This window comes from Pogoniulus pusillus, chromosome 21 (assembly GCF_015220805.1).
Source record: "Pogoniulus pusillus isolate bPogPus1 chromosome 21, bPogPus1.pri, whole genome shotgun sequence".
Classification (NCBI taxonomy): Eukaryota; Metazoa; Chordata; class Aves; order Piciformes; family Lybiidae; genus Pogoniulus; species Pogoniulus pusillus.
In genome coordinates this window covers 14,919,757-14,943,068 of record NC_087284.1, presented here as the reverse complement: position 1 = coordinate 14,943,068, position 23,312 = coordinate 14,919,757, and the positions used below count along the sequence as shown (strand labels likewise).

Sequence of the window (23,312 nt, the reverse complement as noted above, 5' to 3'; positions counted from 1 at the left end):
CCTTTGGCTGTATTAAAGACACTGTGTAAGAATGTGCCTTCAGAGCATGTTGTGAGAGCTCCATTATCATTGACTATTCTGCTAGTAATTACTATCAGTAACAGTTTGTGTGTTTACTTCTGGGACAATGGTCAAAGCACTCCATAGTAGTGGGATTAGAGCAAACAGTCACTGGAATCAGAAGGATCCTTTTCCTGTCACTTGGCTGATTTTTAACTAAGAGTTATACTGACAGTCACATCAAAATGGTTTAGAGAGCTAAACACATTTTCCATGGGCTTCACTCACATCAGAGAGACAGAAGAAGGGTGAAGGTGGGAAGAGCTGTCGGATACTGCTGGTAACCATTTTAACTAACACATAAGCACTTTTCACTGTGCTGCCTATACAGAAGAATTCTATCCTTAAAACCCTACAGAAAGGGTTATTGGACATCCCAAGTTTCAAGGAAATGTTATGGATGCCAGAAAAGATTGTAAGAGCAGAATATTGGCTGAAAGGTAAGAGAGACAACACCTAGAATGAAATCAGAAACTCAGGTGCCTATTCATAGAATCATAGAATCAACCAGGTTGGAAGAGACCTCCAAGATCAGCCAGTCCAACCTAGCACCAGCCCTATCCAGTCAACAAGACCATGGCACTGAGTGCCTCATCCAGTCTTTTCTTGAACACCTCCAGGGATGGTGACTCCATCACCTCCCTGGGCAGCCCATTCCAATGGCAAATCACTCTCTCTGGGAAGAACTTCCTCCTAACATCCAGCCTATACTTAACCCGGCACAACTTGAAACTGTGTCCCCTTGGAGAAGAGACCAACCCCCACCTGGCTACAACCTCCCTTCAGGTAGTTGTAGACAGCAATGAGGTCCCCCCTGAGCCTCCTCTTCCTATTCACTTTAAGCTAAAGTCCAGGGAAAGCCCATCTGACTACTTGCACTGCTGCTGCCTTCCGCTTTGTTGCCTTTCTGATACCTGCCTTGCAGGATTTTCTACTCAATTGAGGCTCATGGGTTCTTCCACAAGTACACCTTAATCTGTTCAGGAGATAAATGACCATATGATTCAATCCTACCTCCTTCACAAAAACTGTAGCTTACTCATTTCTGACCAGTACCCTATTCATTTTCAAACGTAGTCTCACTTACGAGTCACCTCTCCCTCCTCTCACAGACACTATTCAGTCTCTCTTCATCCTTTTTCTCTTGTTTTAGCAAAAGTTGTGTAGGTAGGGCAAACTGAAATAGTAAGTTTCACAACTGGACATGAGGCATCCTTAAATTTAGTCAAAAAAGCCCTTCCAAAGTACACAGACTCTTTCCATCCAGGCAGATTTGTAAAAGCTACATATAATTATGGCAGGAATAAGATCAAAAATAGCCTGTGTATGATGGCCTTTAGGAAGGACAGCCTTATTTGCTCAGCAACAGGAGGAAGGGTAAGGACAATTCAGGACAGCTTAGGCTTCCTAGATTCCTAAGAAGCCTAGGTTGTAGTATAGTCTTCATAGATAATAAAATTTAAATCCTCATTTTCTACACTTCTTTTTCCAACCCTAATTCCAAACTATATCAAGCTGTAAAGACAAGATTACTCAGGAGACCTCAATTGTATTTCACCATCTGATATTGCAAGTTCTTATCCAAGGTAAAGGAAAAGTACTTAAAAAGACAGCCATGGAAGAAACCTGCTTAGCCAGTCATTGGTATGTCTTTGAGTTTTATACTTCCAAGAACCCCAAAACTTGTCATCTTGCCTTGACATCCATAGTTCTGCCCTTTCAACAGGTGCCTGTTGATGATAGCAGCCAGAAGCATCTTACTCCTGACTTCCCTCCCACGCTTTGCACTGGCAAGAAGCCACAGTATCACCAAGGTTGGAAGAGACCTCACAGATCATCAAGTCCAACCCTTTACCACAGAGCTCAAGGCTAGACCATGGCACCAAGTGCCACGTCCAACCTTGCCTTGAACAGCTCCAGGGACGGCGACTCCACCACCTCCCCGGGCAGCCCATTCCAGTGTCCAATGACTCTCTCAGTGAAGAACTTTCTCCTCACCTCCAGCCTAAATCTCCCCTGGTGCAGCCTGAGGCTGTGTCCTCTTGTTCTGGTGCTGGCCACCTGAGAGAAGAGAGCAACCTCCCCCTGGCCACAACCACCCCTCAGGTAGTTGTAGACAGCAACAAGGTCACCCCTGAGCCTCCTCTTCTCCAGGCTAACCAATCCCAGCTCCCTCAGCCTCTCCTCGTAGGGCTGTGCTCAAGGCCTCTCACCAGCCTCGTCGCCCTTCTCTGGACACGCTCAAGCATCTCAATGTCCTTCCTAAACTGGGGGGCCCAGAACTGAACACAGTACTCAAGGTGTGGTCTAACCAGTGCAGAGTACAGGGGCAGAATGACCTCCCTGCTCCTGCTGACCACACCATTCCTGATGCAGGCCAGGATGCCACTGGCTCTCTTGGCCACCTAGGCACACTGCTGGCTCATGTTCAGGCGGGTATCAATCAGCACCCACAGATCCCTCTCTGTTTGGCTGCTCTCCAGCCACTCCGACCCCAGCCTGTATCTCTGCATGGGGTTGTTGTGGCCAAAGTGCAGCACCCTGCACTTGGAGCTATTGAATGCCATCCCCTTGGCCTCTGCCCATCTGTCCAGGGGGCCCTCACGCACTCTGCACTATCTTGGAACAAGCTCTGCAGCGTGGCCCTATGCTTTCCATGGCAAGCTGGAAATTTCATCTCTGCTTCAGGTAAATACATTGCAGTGAATTAAATACAAGAAAGTAAATATGGCAGAGTTACAGTGTTCCATGTGTAAAACACTGGATTCCAAAATAAACAGGAGTGCTACACAGCTTTCACACTTCACCATCCTGCAAATGTCTTAATGTGAAAGGGAGCTAAAGAAAGTTATCAGGAGAGAGATGAAAACTTGGGCAGCTGCTGCAGGGACAGTTGAGGTTCCTGGCAGTGGTCAGCATGCAGCAGGGTTACGAGATCAGGAGAAAACTTCCTATGTGTTTAAGTAATCAATACTGAGATAGTTACATTCAAAGTTAGGCAACAGATTAAAGTGGCAACTCCTTTGCAGTCCTGTTAGTTACAGGCTGGCTCCAGAATTAGTTAGTACTGCAGTAAGTGAGTCCGCACGCACAGATTGCACACCACAAATCACATGTCTCCTTTTAAGCCAAACCTGAAATTCAGCTGTGTGTTTTGGTCACAAGGGCCAAATTCTGTGTTGGCATGGAATACGTGGAGCCCTGGGTGCTCCTGCCACCAAGCAAGCTGGCTTCACCTCTCCCACTTGAGGGGCAGAAAGGAAACTTTACTTTGAGTGTAGTCACGGAACTCAACCTCTCTTGATGTACTTTCCATATGACTAGCATCTGAGCAGAAGCTCCAGGAGCTGTCCTATGTCCAGTTCTGAGCCCCTCAACTCAAGAGAGATGTTGAGGTGCTGGAACGTGCCCAGAGAAGGGCGACAAAGCTGGTGAGGGGCCTGGAGCACAGCCCTATTGTGAGAGACTGAGGGAGCTGGGGTTGTTTAGCCTGGAGAAGAGGAGGCTGAGGAGTGACCTCATTGCTCTCTACAACTACCTGAAGGGAGGCTGTAGCCAGGTGGAGGTCAGTCTCCTCTTCCAGGCAACCAACAACAGAACACGGGGACATAGTCTCAAATTGTGTTGGGAGAGGTGGATGTTAGGATGAAGTTAGGATGTTAGGAGGAAGTTCCTGCCAGACAGAGTGACTGGCATTGGAATGGGCTGCCCAGGGAGGTGGAATCGCCATCCCTGGACGTGTTCAGGGAAAGACTGAATGAGACACTTAGTGCCATGGTCTAGTTGACTGGATAGGGCTGGGGGATAGGTTGGACTGGATGATCTTGGAGGTCTCCTCCAACCTGGTTGACCTATGCCACTCAGCTGTGGCGACCGTCAGCAAAAGTCACCTCACTTGTTATCTCCAGGAACTCTGTGCCCCCTCACGTGAGACAGCAATGCCTTTAGTTTCACCTTTTGAAAGCCAGTCCCCTTAAAGCCCTGCTCAGAGCAAGCATAGCTGCCAAAGCAGCACAGCCAATCTTTCCTTAGGAGGCATTTCCTGATAGTGATGTTTTCAGAGAAAGCCTCCAGTATTACAAGCTCACTACATACATAACTTCTAGGCACAAATTACGTTTAAATCTTCACCTACTTCGATGTCAGCTGTAATTAAGTTGCATGTAGCCTGGGAGGCTCAGTCAGGGACTGACAGCCGAGCACAGTAGGCACGGTGCATGCACAGCACTGAGAGAGCACAGATTCTTACTTTCAGCAACTTGAGAGTATTTTCAGCCATGTTTTCTCCTCCATGTCTCACATAACCCCTAAGCTGCCACAAGCCTTTGAAAGCTGAAAGCTGGAGATGAGGAGAGCATGCACGTTCCCTTCAGCCCTTGGGCAGGGCCAGCAAGGCACCAGCAGCTGCATGCAGCACACTCAGTAACCTAAGCAGTAAGTAAAGGCACAAAGGCTGCCTATTTCTTTACACACCCATCTGTTAGGTTTTCCTTACGCACAACTCCAGCCGCTCTCAGGAGATGCTGAGGCTGCACGCAGGCAGGGAGGTCTTTGGTCTGCCACCACACCAAGTAAGGTGTCCCACGTGTGAGGCGAGTGCATGGTCACCATTCGTGGCTGAGCATGGGCCTCAGCACCCCACGGCCACGGGGACATCCCCCGTAGTCTGCCTCTGCCCCAGCCACGATGGGCAGCTCACTGGGATGAAAACTAATCGCGTGCCCAGTGTTAGCTTTCAGCTGGAGCAGGTCCCTGGGCTGTTGAAGTGCAAGGCAGCACAAGAGAAAGCAGGGAAGCAGTGGGACTGCAAGAGCAGGGGAAGGAGGGCAGCATGACCCTGCTTGTGGAGGCATGGACTTGGAACACTGTAAACTGACAGCAAAGCCACATCACCAAAAAGTGTCTCCCAGACAGTTGCAGGAAGTTGCCTGTCACAGAAAACACTCCAAGTAGCACAGACACAACCCCCAATTCCTTTCTCCATCCTAGCCCAGCAGGTAACTAAGGTGACCCTGACTATGAGGGGATTACATTTAATTTCTGAGAAAACACAGTAAGGAAGCAGGAGGACATTTTAGCTTGCAGGAAAAACAGAGATTCCTAGGCTGTTCAGCCAAACAGATCTAAAATGCTGCATCTCCCTGAAGAGAAGTTGAGAGATATCTAGGACTCTTTAGCCTGGAAAAGGGAAGACAGAGTGGATCTTATCAATGCATACAAATATCTAAAGGGTGGAGGTCAAGAGATTGGGCTAGCACTTTTCAATGATAGGACAAGGGGCAGTGGGTGCAAATTAGAACACAGGAGGTTCTACCTGAACTGAGGGAAATAGTTCTTTCTTGTGAGGGTTATGGAGCCCCAGAACATGCTGCCCAGAGAGGTCATGGCACCTCCTTTTCTGGAGACTTAGCAAACCCACCTGAGCACATTCCTCTGCAACCTGATCCAAGTCAACCTGCTTTAGGAGCAGGCTTGGATTAGATGATCTCTGGAGGTCACTGCCAATTCATACCATACTGTGATTCTGTGTTGGTCTAGAGCATGATGGTAAGGAGCAGTGGGAAGACCTTTGTCCTTTGCTCACCTACTGCAGACACCCATGATGACTGTTTTGCTTTCTGCTGCAGTTGCCACACAAAACTAGCAGCCACCTGAAGGATCTTGATATGCTATTTAATCCTCTTCTACATGTTATTGTCTTCAGAATCACAGCAAAGTTTGCTGAGCAGCACAATCATTTAATAGCAGCACATCACTATCGGATTTAATATGCTGAAAGCAAGTTATGTTATATATACCCCAAAAGAGTATCTTCCAAGTGTAACAAAGGAAGAAGCTGGAACCATAAGTCAGTAATATTATCACTCTCTTCTCACAGCCAGAGCTGCATCCATTGGATGCGCTGCAGGAAACAAAGAGAACAAAGCTAATCAAACACTACCACCTTTCTTCCTCTCCGTTACTGCCTCTCCTAAGACTGACCACATTTGTGGTTAAATGCAGGGAGTCAAACTTCCTACAAGCAGTGTGGGTTTAGTTCCAGATTTCCACTGTGGTTCAGCCATATCACAGCCCTGGAAAGACATTCTGGTGTACAGTCAAACCACTGCCTTTGTTTTAGGTGAACAAGTTCAGTATCACAAATGTGAAAGGTTCTTACCCAAATCACCTTGCTGGCCTGACACCTTTAAGATCATAGAATCAAACAGGTTGGAAGAGACCTCCAAGATCATCCAGTCCAACCTAGCACCCAGCCCTATCCAGTCAACTAGACCATGGCACTGAGTGCCTCATCCAGGCTCTTCTTGAACACCTCCAAGGACAGTGCCTCCACCACCTCCCTGGGCAGCCCATTCCAATGGGATCTTAGCACTGAACTTCAAAACAAATCTTAAAAGTCACTTTGTTGAAATCAGTGGTCTGGAGAAGAACACTCAGTGAAGGGACTGACACGATTTCCCCATGACAGGCGAAACACAAGCAGCTAGTTCATCCAGAGAAGCAAAAACCCAGCTCCTCAGGATTCCCACACATTCCACTGCTCCCAAAGGCTGCTGCGCAGGCCTCTTGAGCCCCAAAAGCTGCATATGTATACATCCTGTCTTTTTGTCCCTGTCATAGTAGGAGTCTGCTACAGCCCTCCTGATCAGGAAGGCAAAGCAGATGAGGCTCTCTACAAACAAACAGGAGAAGCTTCACGATCACAGGCCCTGGTTGGAATTGGATGATCTTTGAGGTCCCTTCCAACCTAACCCATTCTATGATTCTAATGCAAAGCCTTCATCAGTTATTTCTCCATCTGAAGTCCACATCACTGAGATTGATAGCATCATCTCAGCTGTAGCCAGAGCCCAGATGCTATATGCAGTTGGCTGATCCACTGACGAGCACTTTGTCCCCTTGGAAAGTCTAGGTCTGAAGCAAGTAATTTTCACACACTCACAGGTACTCCAAGCATCTGCTGGTAAGTGTAGCTCCTCATAAGAGAGGTCCCAGGTTCATTTGGGAGAAAAAGAATAGCTCATTGTAAAATCAACAGAGTAAAGCATGCTGGTTTTTGGACTCTCTTATTGAGAAGAAAAATCAAGTCAGGATAACACAGTCACGTTAGTCAGAGCAGACCTAAAAAATTCTGAGTTTCAACTCTGCCTCTGAAAGCAGTAAGAAGCGAAAGCTGAAGTTTCTCTACTCTATGCAGTCACACCCAAGAAAGCAACTAGTCATGGCCCTGATCAATACTACTGCCCAAAAATGTTCCAGTGTTACAGGTGTCAGGTGCAGATACATGAACAGGTGGACCTGTAGTGACATATCCAGAGGTCTCATCCACAAAACCCTGCACTGCAACGATTCTTATCTGCACACCCACATCAGACCAAACTAATACCTCTACTAGGTTACAATCCTGAGTTCTCCTCAGAGAAGACTGTGCCTTCCCACACTCTCAATTTGAGATACTCAGAGTTTCTGCCTGAGAAAATCACTGCAGCTGCTCCATTAGGGATTTGCCCTGGCTCATGGCAATGCAGACATGGAGGGCACTCCAACATATGCTGTAATAAAGGACAGAAAACATTGTCTCTGACATTTAGGGAGAGAAAAAGTACTTGCACTGAGGTGTTCAGAAGGAAGAATACATTTTTTGTGTCACTTGCGCAATGGGCTGAATCTAGACAAGTTATCTGACACCAGGTTTTCAGCAGGAAAGCAAATTTTCCAGCATCATTGGAGATGCCAGCAGGCAGGCTATTTCTAATCTTCCAGTCATGCCATACTTGAAGGATTAGTCAAAGAGTCAGGGCTGCCCTGGTGAGCAAAGTACATTTGCTAGGATCATTACATCGAGTCTCTTCTGCCATCGCATTACTATGCAAAGTTCAGGAAGTTTAAGTCTGTTCCAGATGTATTGGCTTTTTCCATTTCAACAAGGCATCACCATCAAACAAGTCAGTAGGCAAGCTCAAGTCTCTGATATTTTTAGCTAGATATGCCATAGAATCTCACAGATGCCTAGAGCTAAAGCTCTCACCGAGTTTTGCCCCTTCTCAACTGCCAGTCAAGCGGTGTTTGGGAGCTGCTCTTTACAGGCTGAGGCAACCAGGCTCTTCAAATGCCTGGGAAAACCACACTTCTCCACTTCAAATGAAGCACCAGCAGCAGATATTAGCCCTGCCTTGTACGACTAGTGCTGCTTCCCTGCCTTTGAGGAAGTAGGAAAACATGTTCCAAATGGCACTGGGGCCATCAAAAGAGCTGAAAGGTAAGCAAAGAGAACAAAAACTAGAGAAATCTGAAGGGGGAAATAAAAAGGCTGAAGACTTCTTCATTGCTTATTGAACATAGAATGATGCAGTAACTCCTGAAACACTTTCAGACAGAAATACCTGATTTTCATCTTAAAGAGAAAGTCCATCTTAGTCTCTGCACTGCAAATTAAAACAACCACATTTTTGCTTGCTCCGAGTTATTGCTAAATTGATTATTCTCCAGGACTGGAAAGGAGGGAAAAAGGAGTGAGATGGTAATTGCCCTTATAAAATTCCTTAAGGCAAAAGAAGTGAATGCATCTTACTTTTCCTAGCAACCCTCTTTCCTAATTCTGAAGCAAATAAATCGCCCTAAGGATAGTATCATGAACATATGGCTTCCTCTGAATAAGGGGAATTTGCCTGCCTACAAGCTTGCTTTTCTTTTCTCTCTTTTATTTAATTAAATATGTCAGTCTCTGGAATCCCCTAGACATTCCCTTTCACAGCCAAGTGGGTTTCTGCCCCTCCTCTCCCTCCCCTTCCCAAAAAAAAGGAAAAAACCCGCACACAAAAAACCACCACCACAAAGCAGCAGCGACAAAACCACAAAAAATACTCCAGTATTAACTTCGTTCCGTCTGCAGAAGGCTGTACCTAAGTTTGATATCTAGCCAACAGCATGCAACCTGTTCACTACTGTTGCACTCACTTCCCACATATTTAGCAAAAACATGATGTTACTGAGACGAGAAAAAGGAAGGACTTCAGTGCCCCAGTGCCAGGTGCAACCAGAAGAGCATGTTTAGAGAATGGGTCACCAGCAAAGAAAACAGGAGGCATCCAAACGCTCTTGCACCTTTCTTTACCACCCTCCTGGTAAACACCTACGAAGCACATGGCTCCCAGTACAGCAAATCATAGGGTGTGTTTTTGTTTTGCCATTTCCTTCTCCATGGACTAGACTTTGAACTCTCCCTGACATTCCAAGTCATCCAGAATGACTTTCTGTAGAGCAGCTGAAGCAGAGAGAGGACCTCTGCAAAGGGCAGCGCTAACCCTTAGATCCTGCAGGCACCTTGCAGGCTCTCAATTGCAACAGTGGTTGTTGTGAGGGCCCTGAGAAGGGGGAAAATACCCTCTGAGGTCTCTCACACCCTTGCCTGCAATTCGACAAAGCACCTGGTAGCAGCATCAGAAGACTATCACAGAGAAGTTTGGTAACACGAATCAAAGGGTAGTAAGGATGCCAAAAGGCAAAGGTCTGCACTTTTTTTGAGCAAATGCAAGCAAGCAACAAAAATGTTACTAGCAGTTGAAATCTGAAAGGAAATTGACATGATTTTATAGAAGGACTTTTCAATTGGCCATACCACAAACCACCTGAATTTGTCTGACTACCGTGCACAACTTGCTCACTTATGTCATCTTGACAGCATTAGTTTTTGAGAGAACAATTCTCAGCTCAGCATGACAGAACAGTAACACCAACGGGCATGGAGAACATCAGCATGTTATAAATAAACTGCTAATTTGAGGTGGGAAAAAAACAAACCATCAAGGCAGCTCTAACGATTAAGCACCACAGAAGGAAAATGAGCAATTTGGTTATGCTGTCAGGACACTGTCTTTTACAAAAAGAAGTGTTTTTTACCCCTGGTTCCTGAGGGAGAAGAAAAAGCAAACAGTGAAATATCCACTCTTGAGACAAAAGAGCCAGTCAAAATGCTGTTCTATTTTTTAAAAGACCTTCCTGTCCCCATCTCAAGTACTAATTAGGCTCGAAGTGAGGAGAAAGTTCCTCACTGAGAGAGTCATTGGACACTGGAATGGGCTGCCCGGGGAGGTGGTGGAGTCGCCGTCCCTGGGGCAGTTCAAGGCAAGGTTGGACGTGGCACTTGGTGCCATGGTCTAGCCTTGGGCACTGTGGTAAAGGGTTGGACTTGATGATCTGTGAGGTCTCTTCCAACCTTGGTGATACTGTGATACTAAGTTGTCTTTTCCATCAGCTCAAGACTTTTGTGCTCGAAAAGAACACTACAGCTGAGTTGAGAAGTTTCAGCTTCCCCTCACAGTTTTATGTAACTCCCAAGAGTTAGGCTACAGATACCACACAGCCAAAAGCAAACAGAGCGGCAGGGGGGGGAAAAGAACCAAGGTGCAGAACTCTTATGCAGCAATTTCGATCTGGGTTACTTGGAGCCACTTGATAAAAAGCCTTACCATGAAAAGTAGAATTTTATTCTGCTGAGCTGAGGGCCAGGATTCTTCGCGCCCGCGATAGCCCCGATCACCACCCTCCGTCTGCCCTGCGCGGGGTTCCCGTCCCACCCCATCCCCTGCCTGCAAGCACAGATAACGCCCCGCTGCGGCACAGCTGCCACCGCCCGCATCATCTCTGTGCCACCCCAGCACTGTCACCCTGCACCAGCCTGCCAACTTCCTAAGCACTACTATAAAAATTTCTGCAAATATCTACGTTCACCACTGGCTGGGATAATGGCCTCATTGCAGTCGCCTTGATAAAAGCTCCAACAAGACAGCTTTCAGATATGGCCACACAAAAGCCTTCTGTGAGAGCTGTAACCAACATCAATTCCCGCTATGCGAAGACCTTAGACAAAGTGTGAACTAGCTTACTGCACGGGGACAAAAAACTGACTGTCAATGTGTGGGACCAACGCTGTCTGAAAACACAACGCTGGCAAGGCAGAATAACACCAGCATATATACATGGTAATTGCCATTTAATTCCAGAGTTCACAGCACAAGAAAAGAGGTACTGAAGGCACTATTGGGTTACTAGCATCACTCTAGACATTTTAATTCCATATAATTCCATTTCTAGCATCTCTGATTGGAAAAAAACTACTTTTAAAACCAGCACGTGTTAAAAAGAAGTCTAAGCAGGGGGCAAAGGAATGCCCAGTTTCCACTGCAGAAGCAGTCAGAGAACTCAAACCCTTCTAACCTGCTCCTTAAAGCATTTATTTGCAAGTACACAGTAGACAACCCAGAGACAAATGGCCAGTCCACCCATAGAACAAGACAAACCTTCTGATCTCATTTTCTATATTTTTACATACTTGTATACTTACACAGTGATAGCACCCAAAGTGAGAAGCCCACTGTCAACATAAATGGATTGTACCAACATAAATGCCAAGCCAAGAGGTTACATACATTTCTACTTCCAGATCTCAAATTTGCCAAACAGCCCCTCTTAAATGGGAACCTACATAGAAAGGATGCAAGCAAGTCTTCTGTTTTCTCAACAAGCAAGGCAAATTTGAAACCTGAGTTCTACAGAAAGCATAGTACACTCACCCTACAGAGAAATGCTTCTCTCAAATTCCACCTGTACCTTAAGATGTGTAAAAATCATTCAATCCTACAGTTGTACACTTAGTAACTCACAGGGAAAAGTTGTATCTGGTACTGCACTCCAATTTTGCAAGACTCTGCAATTAATGGGTAGAACTAATATTAAGACAAAGTCATTTTTAGAGAGAACTAGTGGAGTGGCTCAGTAGGTTAACAAGAGTTTGACTCCCATGCTGCGTGGTGACAGCCACCATCAAGACCTAAACCAGAGACTTTTAATGTCACCTTAATTAACAAGGAAGGAAGTTTGCCAACGTGTTTCTCCCCCTCTGCCCACACTAACTTATGCAATATGCAACAACCTTTGAACCAACAGCTGTACAACAACTTAAAAAAAAAAAACCCACACAAAAAAATCCCCAACAGAACAGCATTGTGAAGAGAAAGTCTTTCAAGAAGTTCATTAATGAAAATTACTTCTAGAATCTATGCATACATTAAGCAACGCACACACACCCCACAATTTGGAGTAGGAATGTTGGAGCTGAAGCAGCCAAGGCTAAGCAGATGACTCTTGTTATCTAGTTTCCCAGTACAGTTTATTTTTACCAAAAACAGTTGTTTAGATATTTTCAGCAAGTTTTCATGCTTCTTTGCAAACTAACTAGTGATTTGCAATGTCTATGGGTTGAGACTACAAAAGCTCATTGTAAAGATAAAAATGAAAGCCAAAATAATAGCAGCCTCTGCTTCTAACAGTGGCCTGTTCATATAAATCCCAAGGTGTCCAAGACCTAACATCTTTAGTACTACAACTGAACATCACAGGAAGCACCCATATGTTCCTAAAATCCTTCAAGTAGGCACGTGAAAAATGCCATCAGCCTTAGTGCTCCTTTCTGGGCCTAGATGTGGCCACATACAAGCTGGATGAAATGCTTCAAGTAAATGCAGGTGAGTAAATTAAATCTCTTAATTAGTGACAAAACAGGATGCAAGTTTTACTCCACTGTCAATTATTGACATCCTCATAGTAAGACCAAAAGCCATACTCGCCCCTCTAACTCAGCAGTCACAGAAAACACACCTGTCTGATTCTGAAAAGGTGATCTCCAATGCTCCACCCTTTCTTCCTAGCTTGGTCCTAGGCTAAAGACCTTGAGCACAAAAGCCTGAAAGCTGCAGGCCACACACAGAGCTCCATGTTAGCATGTCAGTTTTCATGTTGACCTGCAACAGGTCAACAACTACTTACATTCATAAGCACATCGGGAGAAACACAGCACATGCCATCAACCTTAGGCAAGTTCAGTCTGCAAATTACCAACACATTTGAGATGTGCACATATATGTACAAAAGGAAGGCTAAATGCACGAAGTAGAATGCTCCTACCACATAGAAGGGCCATTTTCAGCACACTCCAACTTCATCAATACGTAGCCAAAATCTTGTCTCTTCCCTTTAAGAGGCTTGCAGACCTAAATATTTACCACAGCTCACCTTGAGATCACACAGTCTTATCAATTCCACAACTGCCACCAGGTCCAGTAAATAACAGCACCCTCCAAGCAGACAGCATAGTACTTCAAGAGACACTCATGCCAGGCATAGCAACTTCCAAGTGTGGTTTTGGACCGACTTACTTGAGGAAAACAGAAGTGAAATAGTTCCCTTTTAAAGATGTGATAAATTGGGTAATTTTGCCAAGTCTGCCTTCAGACAGAACTGAAATTGAAACAGTCCAAATACTCAGCAGCAGCACCTCAGGCGCAGCAGCAGCCCCATCCCAGAGGCAGCAGCAGTCTTCCTCTCCCACCACACCACTGTCCTCAGGCAAATGGAGGGGTTTCTTCTTGCCATAGCAGCAAAACACAATTCTGCTCTTGAAAACTAATGCAGGAAGCGATTAACTCTGCCAGCCAAAACAAGAGCCTGAAGGCCATCTTAGTCATTTGTAAGGATGAGAGTTGCCACCATATATACACACTCAGCACTGCCAGCTGTAAATGAGATTGTTTGCAGAGGCTGTGAAACCTGGAGATTTCATTGAGCAGAGCTTTTTATCTGATGAAGCTTCATTCTGGGCAGGGCTGGTTCTAAGTTACCATGGTCAGTGCAAGCAGCCTGCAGTCACAGCCTCCAACCCATTCTTAGAGGGCAGCTCCTCCACAAGCTAGGATTCAAATCTGAACCACCCTTCCTTTCCTCCCCACCAGCACCAAGACCAACTCTACCACCAGAGCCAGGGTCATCAGCCCAGCACACAGCTTCAGAAGTGACACCTGAAAGTTTGAAAGGTATTATAACTGGAGCTACTCAAAAAAGCTCACATCATCATTTCTCACCCAATTCCCCTCTTGGTCACCTGGACAGGAGGGGTGAGCTGAATTCTCCCCTCCCATGACCACCCCAGCCTTACTGGCCGGCACATGACAGTGGCTGCAATGAGAAACAGAACTGCTTTAGCTGCCTTTTTGTAATCTATGCTTTATAATGAGGTCTTCCCATGGCAGTCAGCTTACTCTTGCCCCACCCCTGAGCAGGGAAGACCATGGCTCTGAAAGAGTCTACGGTTCCTGCTAGGCCTGCACCGTGGGTATACTATGTCTTAAAAACATCTCACAGGATTTTAGGGGTTGGATGGAACCCAAGGAGATCATCGAGTCCAACCCCCCTGCCAGAGCAGGACAATGCTATCTAACACAGATCACAGAGGAACACATCCAGACAGGCCTTGAAAGGCTCCAGAGAAGGAGGCTCCACAACCTCTCTGGGGAACCTGTGCCAGTGCTCTGTGACCCTTACAGTAAAGAAGTTCCCCCTTGTGTTGAGGTGGAACCTCTTTTGCTGCAGCTTACACCCATTGCTCCTCATCCTACCCCAGGGAACAAGTGAGCAGAGCCTGTCTCTCCCTCCTGGCAGCCTTCAGATACTTGTAAACATTTGTCAAATCCCCTCTAAGTCTTCTCCAGGCTAAACAGCCCCAGGTCCCTCAGCCTCTCCTCATAAGCCATGCCCTCCAGACCTTTAATTATCCTCATCCTCCACTGGACCCTATCCAGCAGATCCCTGTCACTCTTAAACTGGGGAGTCCAAAACTGAACACACTATTCAAGATGTGGTCTCACTAAGGCAGAGTAGAGGAGGCGGAGGAGAACCTCCCTTGATCTGCTGGACATACTCTTCCCAACACACCCCAGGATCCCATTGGCCTTCTTGGCCACAAGAGCACATTGCTGTGCCATGGTTAACTTGTTATCCACCAGGACCCCCAGGGCCCTCTCCACAGGATTGCTTTCAATACTGCCAAGCCCCAAAAGCTTCACCAGGAGCACACATGTCAGTTGTTTTCACACTCATGTGATTTTCATATTAATGGCTTTCATTTCTGGAGAAAATAAGTGGTTGAGCACTCTTTAGCTTGGAGAGGACAACTGAGGACAAAGATCATATATATTTCTCTACAGAGTTTACAACACTGATGTAGGATATAATTATTTTCTTGTGTATCTAGGATCACCCAATAACCCTATAGATAGCAAGTAAAGCTAAAAGAAAATGTCAGAAAGAAATTTATCTTTTAGTTGTATGGAAGAAAACCATAGACAGAACATGTTGCTGCCTAAGTTCAGAACCACAACTAGATTCAAACAGATGTTAGTCCAAAAAAAAAATCACTGGCCATTAGTGATTATGAAATTCATTGTAATCCCTGGCCAAGGGCAAGCTCTCTCTAACTAGAAGGGCTGTCCTGTGCAAGCCCTATTCCTGAGTTCCTTCCTCAAACATTTGTCACAGCTACAATGAGAAAAGTAGTAGGAGATGCAAGATCTTGCAAAATATGGCTGTTGCTAAATCCAAAGATTTTTCTTTTAATGCTTATATATCCTCACAAATGAGCACACTGTAAAAATTAACAGAGCAGCACCAACATACCTGGGATACAATGAGGGGAAAGAAAATACTTTTAATTGCTCACTCAGTTGAAGCAGCCTCTACAGAAGAATAAACTGCCTGTAAAGCAACCTTTGTCAAGCAGGCTGGTGGCACAAGGAAAGTATCTTCATGGTGAGAACAGCAAAACCAACTTAGGAGGACTGAGGCTCAGTGAGCCAATTTAACACCTCAGTAACACTGCATGGGAAAGTTCTGTGTCTTTCCTTCATCCCACTCATCCCATCTTGGGCCATGTATCCCCAGTACCTACCGCACGCCAGACCAAATGCTCACTCAAGCACAGAGGTGGGGAAGAGTGCTGCCTGGCCAGGGGCACGTTAAAGGAGATGCTACAGAGGACACTGAGGTAGAAGCCTACTGCTGAAAACAGTAAAGGCTTTGACCAGCCCAGCTGCCCATGGAAACCTGCCAGAAGCCCTTATCATTGTGGGGCTACCATATCTTCAGTAGTTCTGGTGCAGACAGAGCCACATCAGCCTCGCTGGACTCCATATGAGGACAGCAAAGCCACCATCAGCAAGCACAGCAAGCCACCAGCTATTTCTGCATGGTTTTGTTCAGAAGCCTGCTTTCCACTAGATGTTTGCTGGCACAGTTTGGGCAATCAGGATTTATACCTCTTTGAACTCTCCTCATACGCCTGTGCCAAAGGACCATGTGGTACCTCCTTGGGCTCAGAAGCAGTCTGCTGCTTGAAGAGATGGATTTAAACCAAAGAAACTCCCTTAAATGCTATTCAAGAAGCAAAGGCTCTAGACTCACGCTAGCATTCATTCCTAGTAACACAAACTATCAGGCACAAAAAAATAAAAAGGGGGTCTGAAAACATGTCTGTCATCACACACATTTTCTTCCTGCAAAATAAAGGAAAGCTCCTAGTTAACTATCCACCTCCTTTGTGCAACTTGCAGGGTTTTCTCCTCTATCTTGGATCCTAGTTCAGTATTCATGGTCTATCTGGCCTACTCCTTTACCTAACTCTTAGGAGAAGGCTTGTGCCTTACCCTATATTTCCCCCTTTCCAGCTGTAACTCGCTGGGAAGGAAGGAGGAAGAGGTGCTTTCTTAACCACCAGAAAAATGAGAGGTGCTAAGTATTCAGTTTGGAAATGTAAATCCTCCCGCCCCCTTCTGAAGTATGCCGAACCAGCCTCTCCACAGCTCATGTCATCTAAAGGCCACAGGAGTTCTCTAAAGATATTCTTGTTAAGAGGATTTAGCCCCTTTTAAAAAGGACTTAACATGTGGGTGGTGTCTCCATTTAAGCATTTTCTCATGGCTAAGAAAATGGCCTCTTCTTAAAGGCTTATCTTTATAACCCAAAGACAGTAAGAAATTCTCCACTATTTGAATTAGAAATATTTTGAGCAGCTTGCTTGTGTAGCAGCCTCACTTTTAAGTGCTGGGATTTGCAAATGGGAGCGACTTTCTCACACCAAGCGAGAAGGCAACACCAGCAAGAATGCTTTTGGGGTACCTCATCAAATATTGATCTCTCCCACGTTTTCATGAGGTACCAAACTGAGCTGCAAGCTCACCATCACCAAAATGGCATGATATCGTTATACCTGTGCCCTCTCCCTGGCCACCTCCTTGCCTTGATGCTCCCTAGCACTTCCCAGACCAGGTCCATCTGCCTGCCCAGCAGAAAAATCTTTATCTTAGAGTTCCTTTTCCTTGGAAGGCTGAACTTCCAGGAGGGAAAGATGTAGTAACAGGCTGGGCCCAGCAGGGCAGGGGAGGACACAGGACCACCTGCCCCTTGCAGCAGCACTGACTCCATTTCTGCAGGCCCAGGCTTTCCCTAGGAACACAAGCTGCTGATTGCTTTGCAAGAGTTAATTCATTACTGCTTGTGTAAGCTATGGCAGGGGGGCAGATCTGCCCAGTAACACTTTCTCTTAACTCCACAGGAATTGGGAAAAAGCTGCTCAAGGTAAAAGGGAAGGCAGCCTGAGCCACAGGCTCCCAGCACTTGGGCTCATGAGGGTACAAAAGCCCGGCTAGCAACCCTTGGCCACATGAGATATCACAACAGGCAGTGATATGGCAAGACCCCTGCTTGGGAGATGAAGGAGAGTCCAAGCTCTCAATCTGGAGTTGCAGCCACTCATTGTTATGGACTAGGCCACTTTTCAAAGCCTTTCCAGCACAGTTACACTTACACAACCGTAAAGTACTAACAAATTCCTAGGGGGAAGCAGCTTACTTGAGCAAAAGAAACTTTTCTAATTGCTAGCAGTCAAACATCTCCCTCAACAGCCTGGACTATACTGCTGTACTGACTCTTTTCCAGTTATACCATAGTTTATATTTGGATGTGTTGGGTGGGTTGCCAGTGAAGTTACATCTGCAAAACTAGAGTATTTTCATAACCCTAACCAGTGCAGGTGTGCTGGCCAAATTTTAGACTTATCCCTACAGTCATTTGCATAGCAGGGCCTTGCTTTCAGCTGGGGGTCTCAGGCTCCATTAAATACTTGCAATTCAACTAACCAAGCACCAAATTCTTACTGATGCTACTCGCCTGAGCTTACTGCCTCAACTATCCAGTGTTTTCTCACTCCTATCACCAGTTTCTGATAACAGTTTCTCAAAAATGCTGTGCTAGGACCCAACTGACAAAATACCCAAGTCCCAGAAAATACTCTGTGAGTTTGGGAGAACATTAGGCAGGAGCCTGAGAACTGTGAAAGGGCTGGATCATCTCCATGCCAAGCAGTTTTCCAAGCAGAAAGTCGAGGCAGAGCACTAGGGCACTTCAGCTTCACTTCCCAGGAGACAGATCCACAGCAAATCAGCACAGTTCCAAGAGGGGCACTTCAATAACAGGTGTCAGGGCAGAGCAGGATGTGCAGCCCCTTTCCTGGTGCGTGCCATGGATGGCTTATCACCCTGGGGAGGGGGCCAGTCCAAGTCTGTATATGTTGCCAGCCTGACCACTCTCTCCCTTCCCCATCCCATATTTCTCTCCAAGGTAAACATGGGAGTAGAGGAGAATACAACAAACTGACAACTTGTGTGGATATTTCTTTGCAGGCAGAGCCCAAAAATTGTCTTCCTGCTTCCAAATCTTTATGGTGGAAAGAAACCTTCCTAGGGTGTTATGGCTAGGAGTTAGTCCCATTAGGAGTGAAAAACATACCCCAAAAAAACAGCACTACATTCACATTTGAAGGTCTTGTAGCATCCATTAAAGAGAAATCTTATGCCTCTATCACCAACATCCCTCCCACAAAACCAGAAGACTGTGGAATTATTCTCCAGAATTACCCTGTAACATATGCTCCTCTTTGTACTCACCACCACCACCACCTTCTAGGAATCAAATGGTCACACAGGACAGGCAAATATTTAGAGTGGCCTGAACCAGCCTGCTTGATACTCAGTACCACTAGGATATACAGAAGACCAAGACCACTGGAAAAATGAATTATATTTTACAGTAAAGATGCTCATCTAAGAAAGCCTTGGATGTGATGTGACAAGCCTTGAAACCCATCCCTACCTCAGCAACCAACACCTGCAAAAGCTCACAGGAAAGGCAGTTCCTGCCATCCTCCTGGTCTCCCAGCTGCACAGAAAACACAAATACTGATGTTGCTCCTACACTCTCGCAAAAGTACCTCAAAAATACAGCTGCATCTATACCTGGACCATCAGCGATTGGATGCGGGGCGGGGGGTGGGGAAGGGTGTTAAAGCCCCTTTTACCCGGGCAGGGGCGCACTGGGGCAGGAGGGTGTTTAGTGATCATCCCACCCCGCTAGGTGAGGGTTGTGGACTAGAAAGGGGCTTACCTGCAAGCCGAGGTGTGCAGGTTCGCCCCCTCCCCGGCCCCCGAGACCCTCGCCCGGCGGGGATGCTCCGCACCCTCCCCCGCTCTCCAGTTCGGCGGAGCCCACGAGGGCCAAGCGCGCACCCGAAAATAGCGAGGACAAAGACGGGGGGGGAGGGGGGGTGTAGTGGGAATATTTTTTATGGGGGGTGGAAATTTTAAGGGGGGGCGGAAATTGTAAGGGAAGGGGGGGTCGTAGCCCGCCGCCGCCCCACGAGTCACTGACCTGCTGCAGGGGCATTTCCAAGAGCGGCGGGGGCCGGGGGCAGCCGGCCGGCGGTCGGGCTGTCCCAGGCCAGAGGGAGGAGGAGGAGGAGGAGGAGGAGGAGGAGGAAGCGGCGTCCCCCTCCCCGCCCGCCCCGGCTCCCAGTCACAGCCGCGGCCTCCGCGCACGTGTGCCAGACGTCACCGGCGGCTCCGGGGGTGAAGCGGAGACACCGGCGGGGCACGGCCCGGCCCGGCCTCCTGTCCCGGGGGAAGCAGGGCCCTTGCCTGCCGCCTTCTTCTTTGCACCCGTGCAACGGAACGTGGCGGGGGGTGTTTTTTACTTCCCCTCCCCCCCCCTCCTTTTTCTTCCTTTTTGCCTTTTAAATAAGCCCCGGCAGCGGCCGGGGGGGTGTTGGAAGGAGGGACGAAAGTTTATTGCAACAAAGCGCTGCCTCCGCCTTTCCTGCTCTCCCCCCTGCCCCCACCCGTGCGTCCTTGGGGCCCGGACAGCGCTTGGAAGAGGGCCTGCCTGGCGTTGAACCCCCACCGTCCCCTTCACCCTCCCGCGGGGACGAGGGAAAAATAAATTACCGGGGGGCGACCTCCGCCTCCGCCGAGAGTGGGCTGCAGCAGCGCCGTCCTGCCGGCGGGTCCGTGAGGAGTGCAGTACAGCGAACTGCCAGCGGGATGGACCCCATCCGCCGCCGGGGCAAAGGCACCGGGAGCCTGGGAAGCGGCGACGGCGGCGGAGGAGGAGACAACACAGGGCGCCCCCGTCGCTGCGCCGGTGCTGCGGATCTGGATGAAGGCGCCGGCGGCAAAGCGGGCCGGGAAGCCGGCGGGGACTGCTCTGGAGTCCGTGGACGGTGCGGGCGGCGGCGCTGCCGGGGCCGACGGCTGAAGTCCCCTTCTCATCCTTCCCTCCGCGTCTGTCCCCGCAGCCGCGTCTCCTCCTCCCCCCAGGCGTCCCTCCCCCCCCCCCCCCCCCCCGGCCTTTCCAGCTCGTTTCCTCCTCGATGCCGAGGCCCCGCACAAAATACTGGGGGCTGCGGGTGCCGGGGGGGGCCCGGCTGCAGTATGCGGGGCGCCGGGAGGGGACGGAGCCAGCGGGGCGGGCAGATGCGGCGGATGGAGCGGGGCCGCTCCCGCTGTGTGGGGCCGGCTGGAAAATGGCTCCAGGAAGCGGCGGCTGCTGACAATGAATGAAGGGAAAGGAGACGGGTTACGCGCCAAGAGCCTCCCGCGAAACTCGGATTTCCCGCCCTCTTTTCAAACCACATTTGCATGGCACCGCCCTCGGGGCGCACCCCGCCCGCTTCGCTACCTCATTGGTCTCCGCCGCCTTCTCCGCCGTCCAACCGGACACCGCCTCTCCGCCCCTCTCCCGTCCTACTGGTCCGAAGCGGCCGCGATTTGCATGTCGCCCGTCGATTGGCTGCGGGGGCGAGGCTGGGGGATTCCCCCTCCGAGGAGCCGGGATCCCGGTTCGCCGGCTCCCTGACAGTGACAGCTGCGCGGCGCCGGCCGCAGCGTGCTCGCCGGAGGGGCCGCACTACCCGGCGAAACCGCTTCGCCGGGCGGGGTAGGGCGAGCGTCGGTTGGCAGCCCCGGGAAGGCGCCGACCCTACGGGCCTGCAGAAACCCTGCCGCTTCCGAGGTGCGTGGGGCGCGGGGCTGGCGCCTCCGTTCCGCTGGGCCGGGTTCTCGGCTGACGCCATCTGAGTTCTCGCCCTGGTTTGCTGGAAAAGGCACCAGCCCGCGCAGGTCAAGTGTTGAGGGAGCCGTTTTGAGGCGTTCTGGTTCGGGATTTCACGCTCCAGTGGCTATGAGAGCACTTTCCGTTCTGCTTGTACATCTGCATCTATAAGCCTTTAAACCAGCCTGCTTGAGGCACTTAATTCCATGGGGATTTTTCCATGAAAAACAAAATTCACCAAAAAAACTCCCTTTCCTTATGATCTGTGTTACCTCCAAGAAGTAAACCAGTGGAATGATGTCCGTTAGATGTTTCCACTTCCTGCTCCTGGCTTCACATATTAAATGCCACCTTAACTTATAAAATGTCCCCCCTGGCCATGCTCAGTTTTCCCATGTTTCATACACACACCCTGCCACCAGTGCTCCCAACAGACACGTGGAGACTGATGCTGCTCAATGGGGCAGATGACGATCCTTTACCTTGGTAACGTTCCCCATTTCCAGGTACACAAACAAATTGCTTCATCAAGTCTTCAATGCTGCCTGTAGTTAGCTGAAACACAATGAATGCTTCTGGTGTGATGCCATTATGTAAAACAGGAACACCTTCCATTCTGGGCATGTTTTGTCATCAAAGAAGGAAACTCTGCTCCATTTGGCTCTGGAGAGGCCTTGACTAAGTTAGCGCATACAATTTTCGGCACTGCATGTTGGGAAAGAGGGTACAGAGGAAAATGAGAACAATAAATGTGGTCAGAAAAATGTGTTATACTGCAAAGGCTGGCTTTTGTTTTCTTAAGGTGAAAAGGGTAGAGGACAGTGCAGTTGTCATTTGCACAAAAGGTCACAAAGAGATTGCTCTTCCTTTGTAGGGAAAGCTACTGAGTTTTTAAGCACTGCTAGGTTTAATGTAGATAATCAAGGATTGATAGATGTTGAAATGAGGAAATCCTGCAGTAGCCTACCTAGGGAGGGTAGGCTAGGGAATTTTTGATAGATAAGGAAGGCTTCTTTTAAGGGTGGTCTGAATTTGGGCTGATCTTCTCAAGTCTAAAAGCCCTTAAGTGTTTTCATTATGGTCTTTCCAGACCAGATAGGAACACAGCTTGACTCAAATTGTCATGTTTTTCTGGAGAACCTTAACATTGCCCAAAATTTTACCTACTTCTGCAGTTCTGCTACTGTGGACTGTGTATAAGGAATCAGGCAGCAATGTCCAGCTTTTTGCCCATGCACAGTGTGAAGGAGCTGAGATCTGTTCTTAGTGTCCCTTGGCCATGGCAGGTAGAGGAGCACTTTGCTGGCTAGGTGAGGTATATCTTTAGCAAAACCAGGGAGAAACAGATCTCACTGTTGCAGAGTTCATCTTCAGTCTTCTGGAGCATTATTTAGAGTTTTCCACTGCCAAGGTCTCTGTCATCTTCGGCTAACTACCCATCACGTGAGGACATCCTACATCAGGACTCTCCATCCTAGGAGGAGAAAATTGCTAGGACACATCCAAGGGCCAAAGCAGAGCAGAAGCTGAGGACAGCAGGTGAAGGAGGAGGTAAAAGTCCAGAAAGAGAAATGTGTGGGCAGGCAGGCAGTAGGATTGCTTATAGTTCAAAATAAAGATTTTATTCCCAAGTATGGAAATGGTAACACTACATTGCTTTTGCATATCCTGGAGGAAAGGGAATGGAAATAACAGGAACAAATGGTAACCGTGGGCAGCTGTGAAAGGAGTAATGGGGACTCTTCAGGAGAGAGAGTAAAAAAGGCATCTAAGAAACAATATGATGAGAGAGAACGGTATGGAAAAAATGGGAAAAGCAAGGTGGGAAAAGGGATATAATCAGGGATCCTGCAAGATCATGGAATCATAGAATGGTAGGGGTTGGAACTGACCTATGAAGATCATTGAGTCCAACACCCACTCCCAGAGCAGGAATGCCTAGGGCAGGCCACACAGAAATACATCCAGACATTTTGAAGGTCTGT

At 48.0% G+C, this 23,312-nt stretch overlaps 1 protein-coding gene across 2 annotated transcripts in view; it reads right to left on the bottom strand.

Annotated features, from left to right (window-relative positions):
- E2F3 (E2F transcription factor 3) overlaps positions 1-20,615 on the bottom strand; it is a 50,137-nt gene extending 29,522 nt beyond the window's left edge. For both annotated transcript variants that reach the window (XM_064161055.1, XM_064161056.1), the window contains exon 1: positions 20,223-20,615. In XM_064161055.1, the coding sequence (XP_064017125.1) occupies positions 20,223-20,546 (324 nt within the window). In that variant the 5' untranslated portion in view covers positions 20,547-20,615. The remainder of the gene's footprint in view (positions 1-20,222) is intronic.
- Between the last annotated feature and the right edge of the window lie 2,697 nt (positions 20,616-23,312).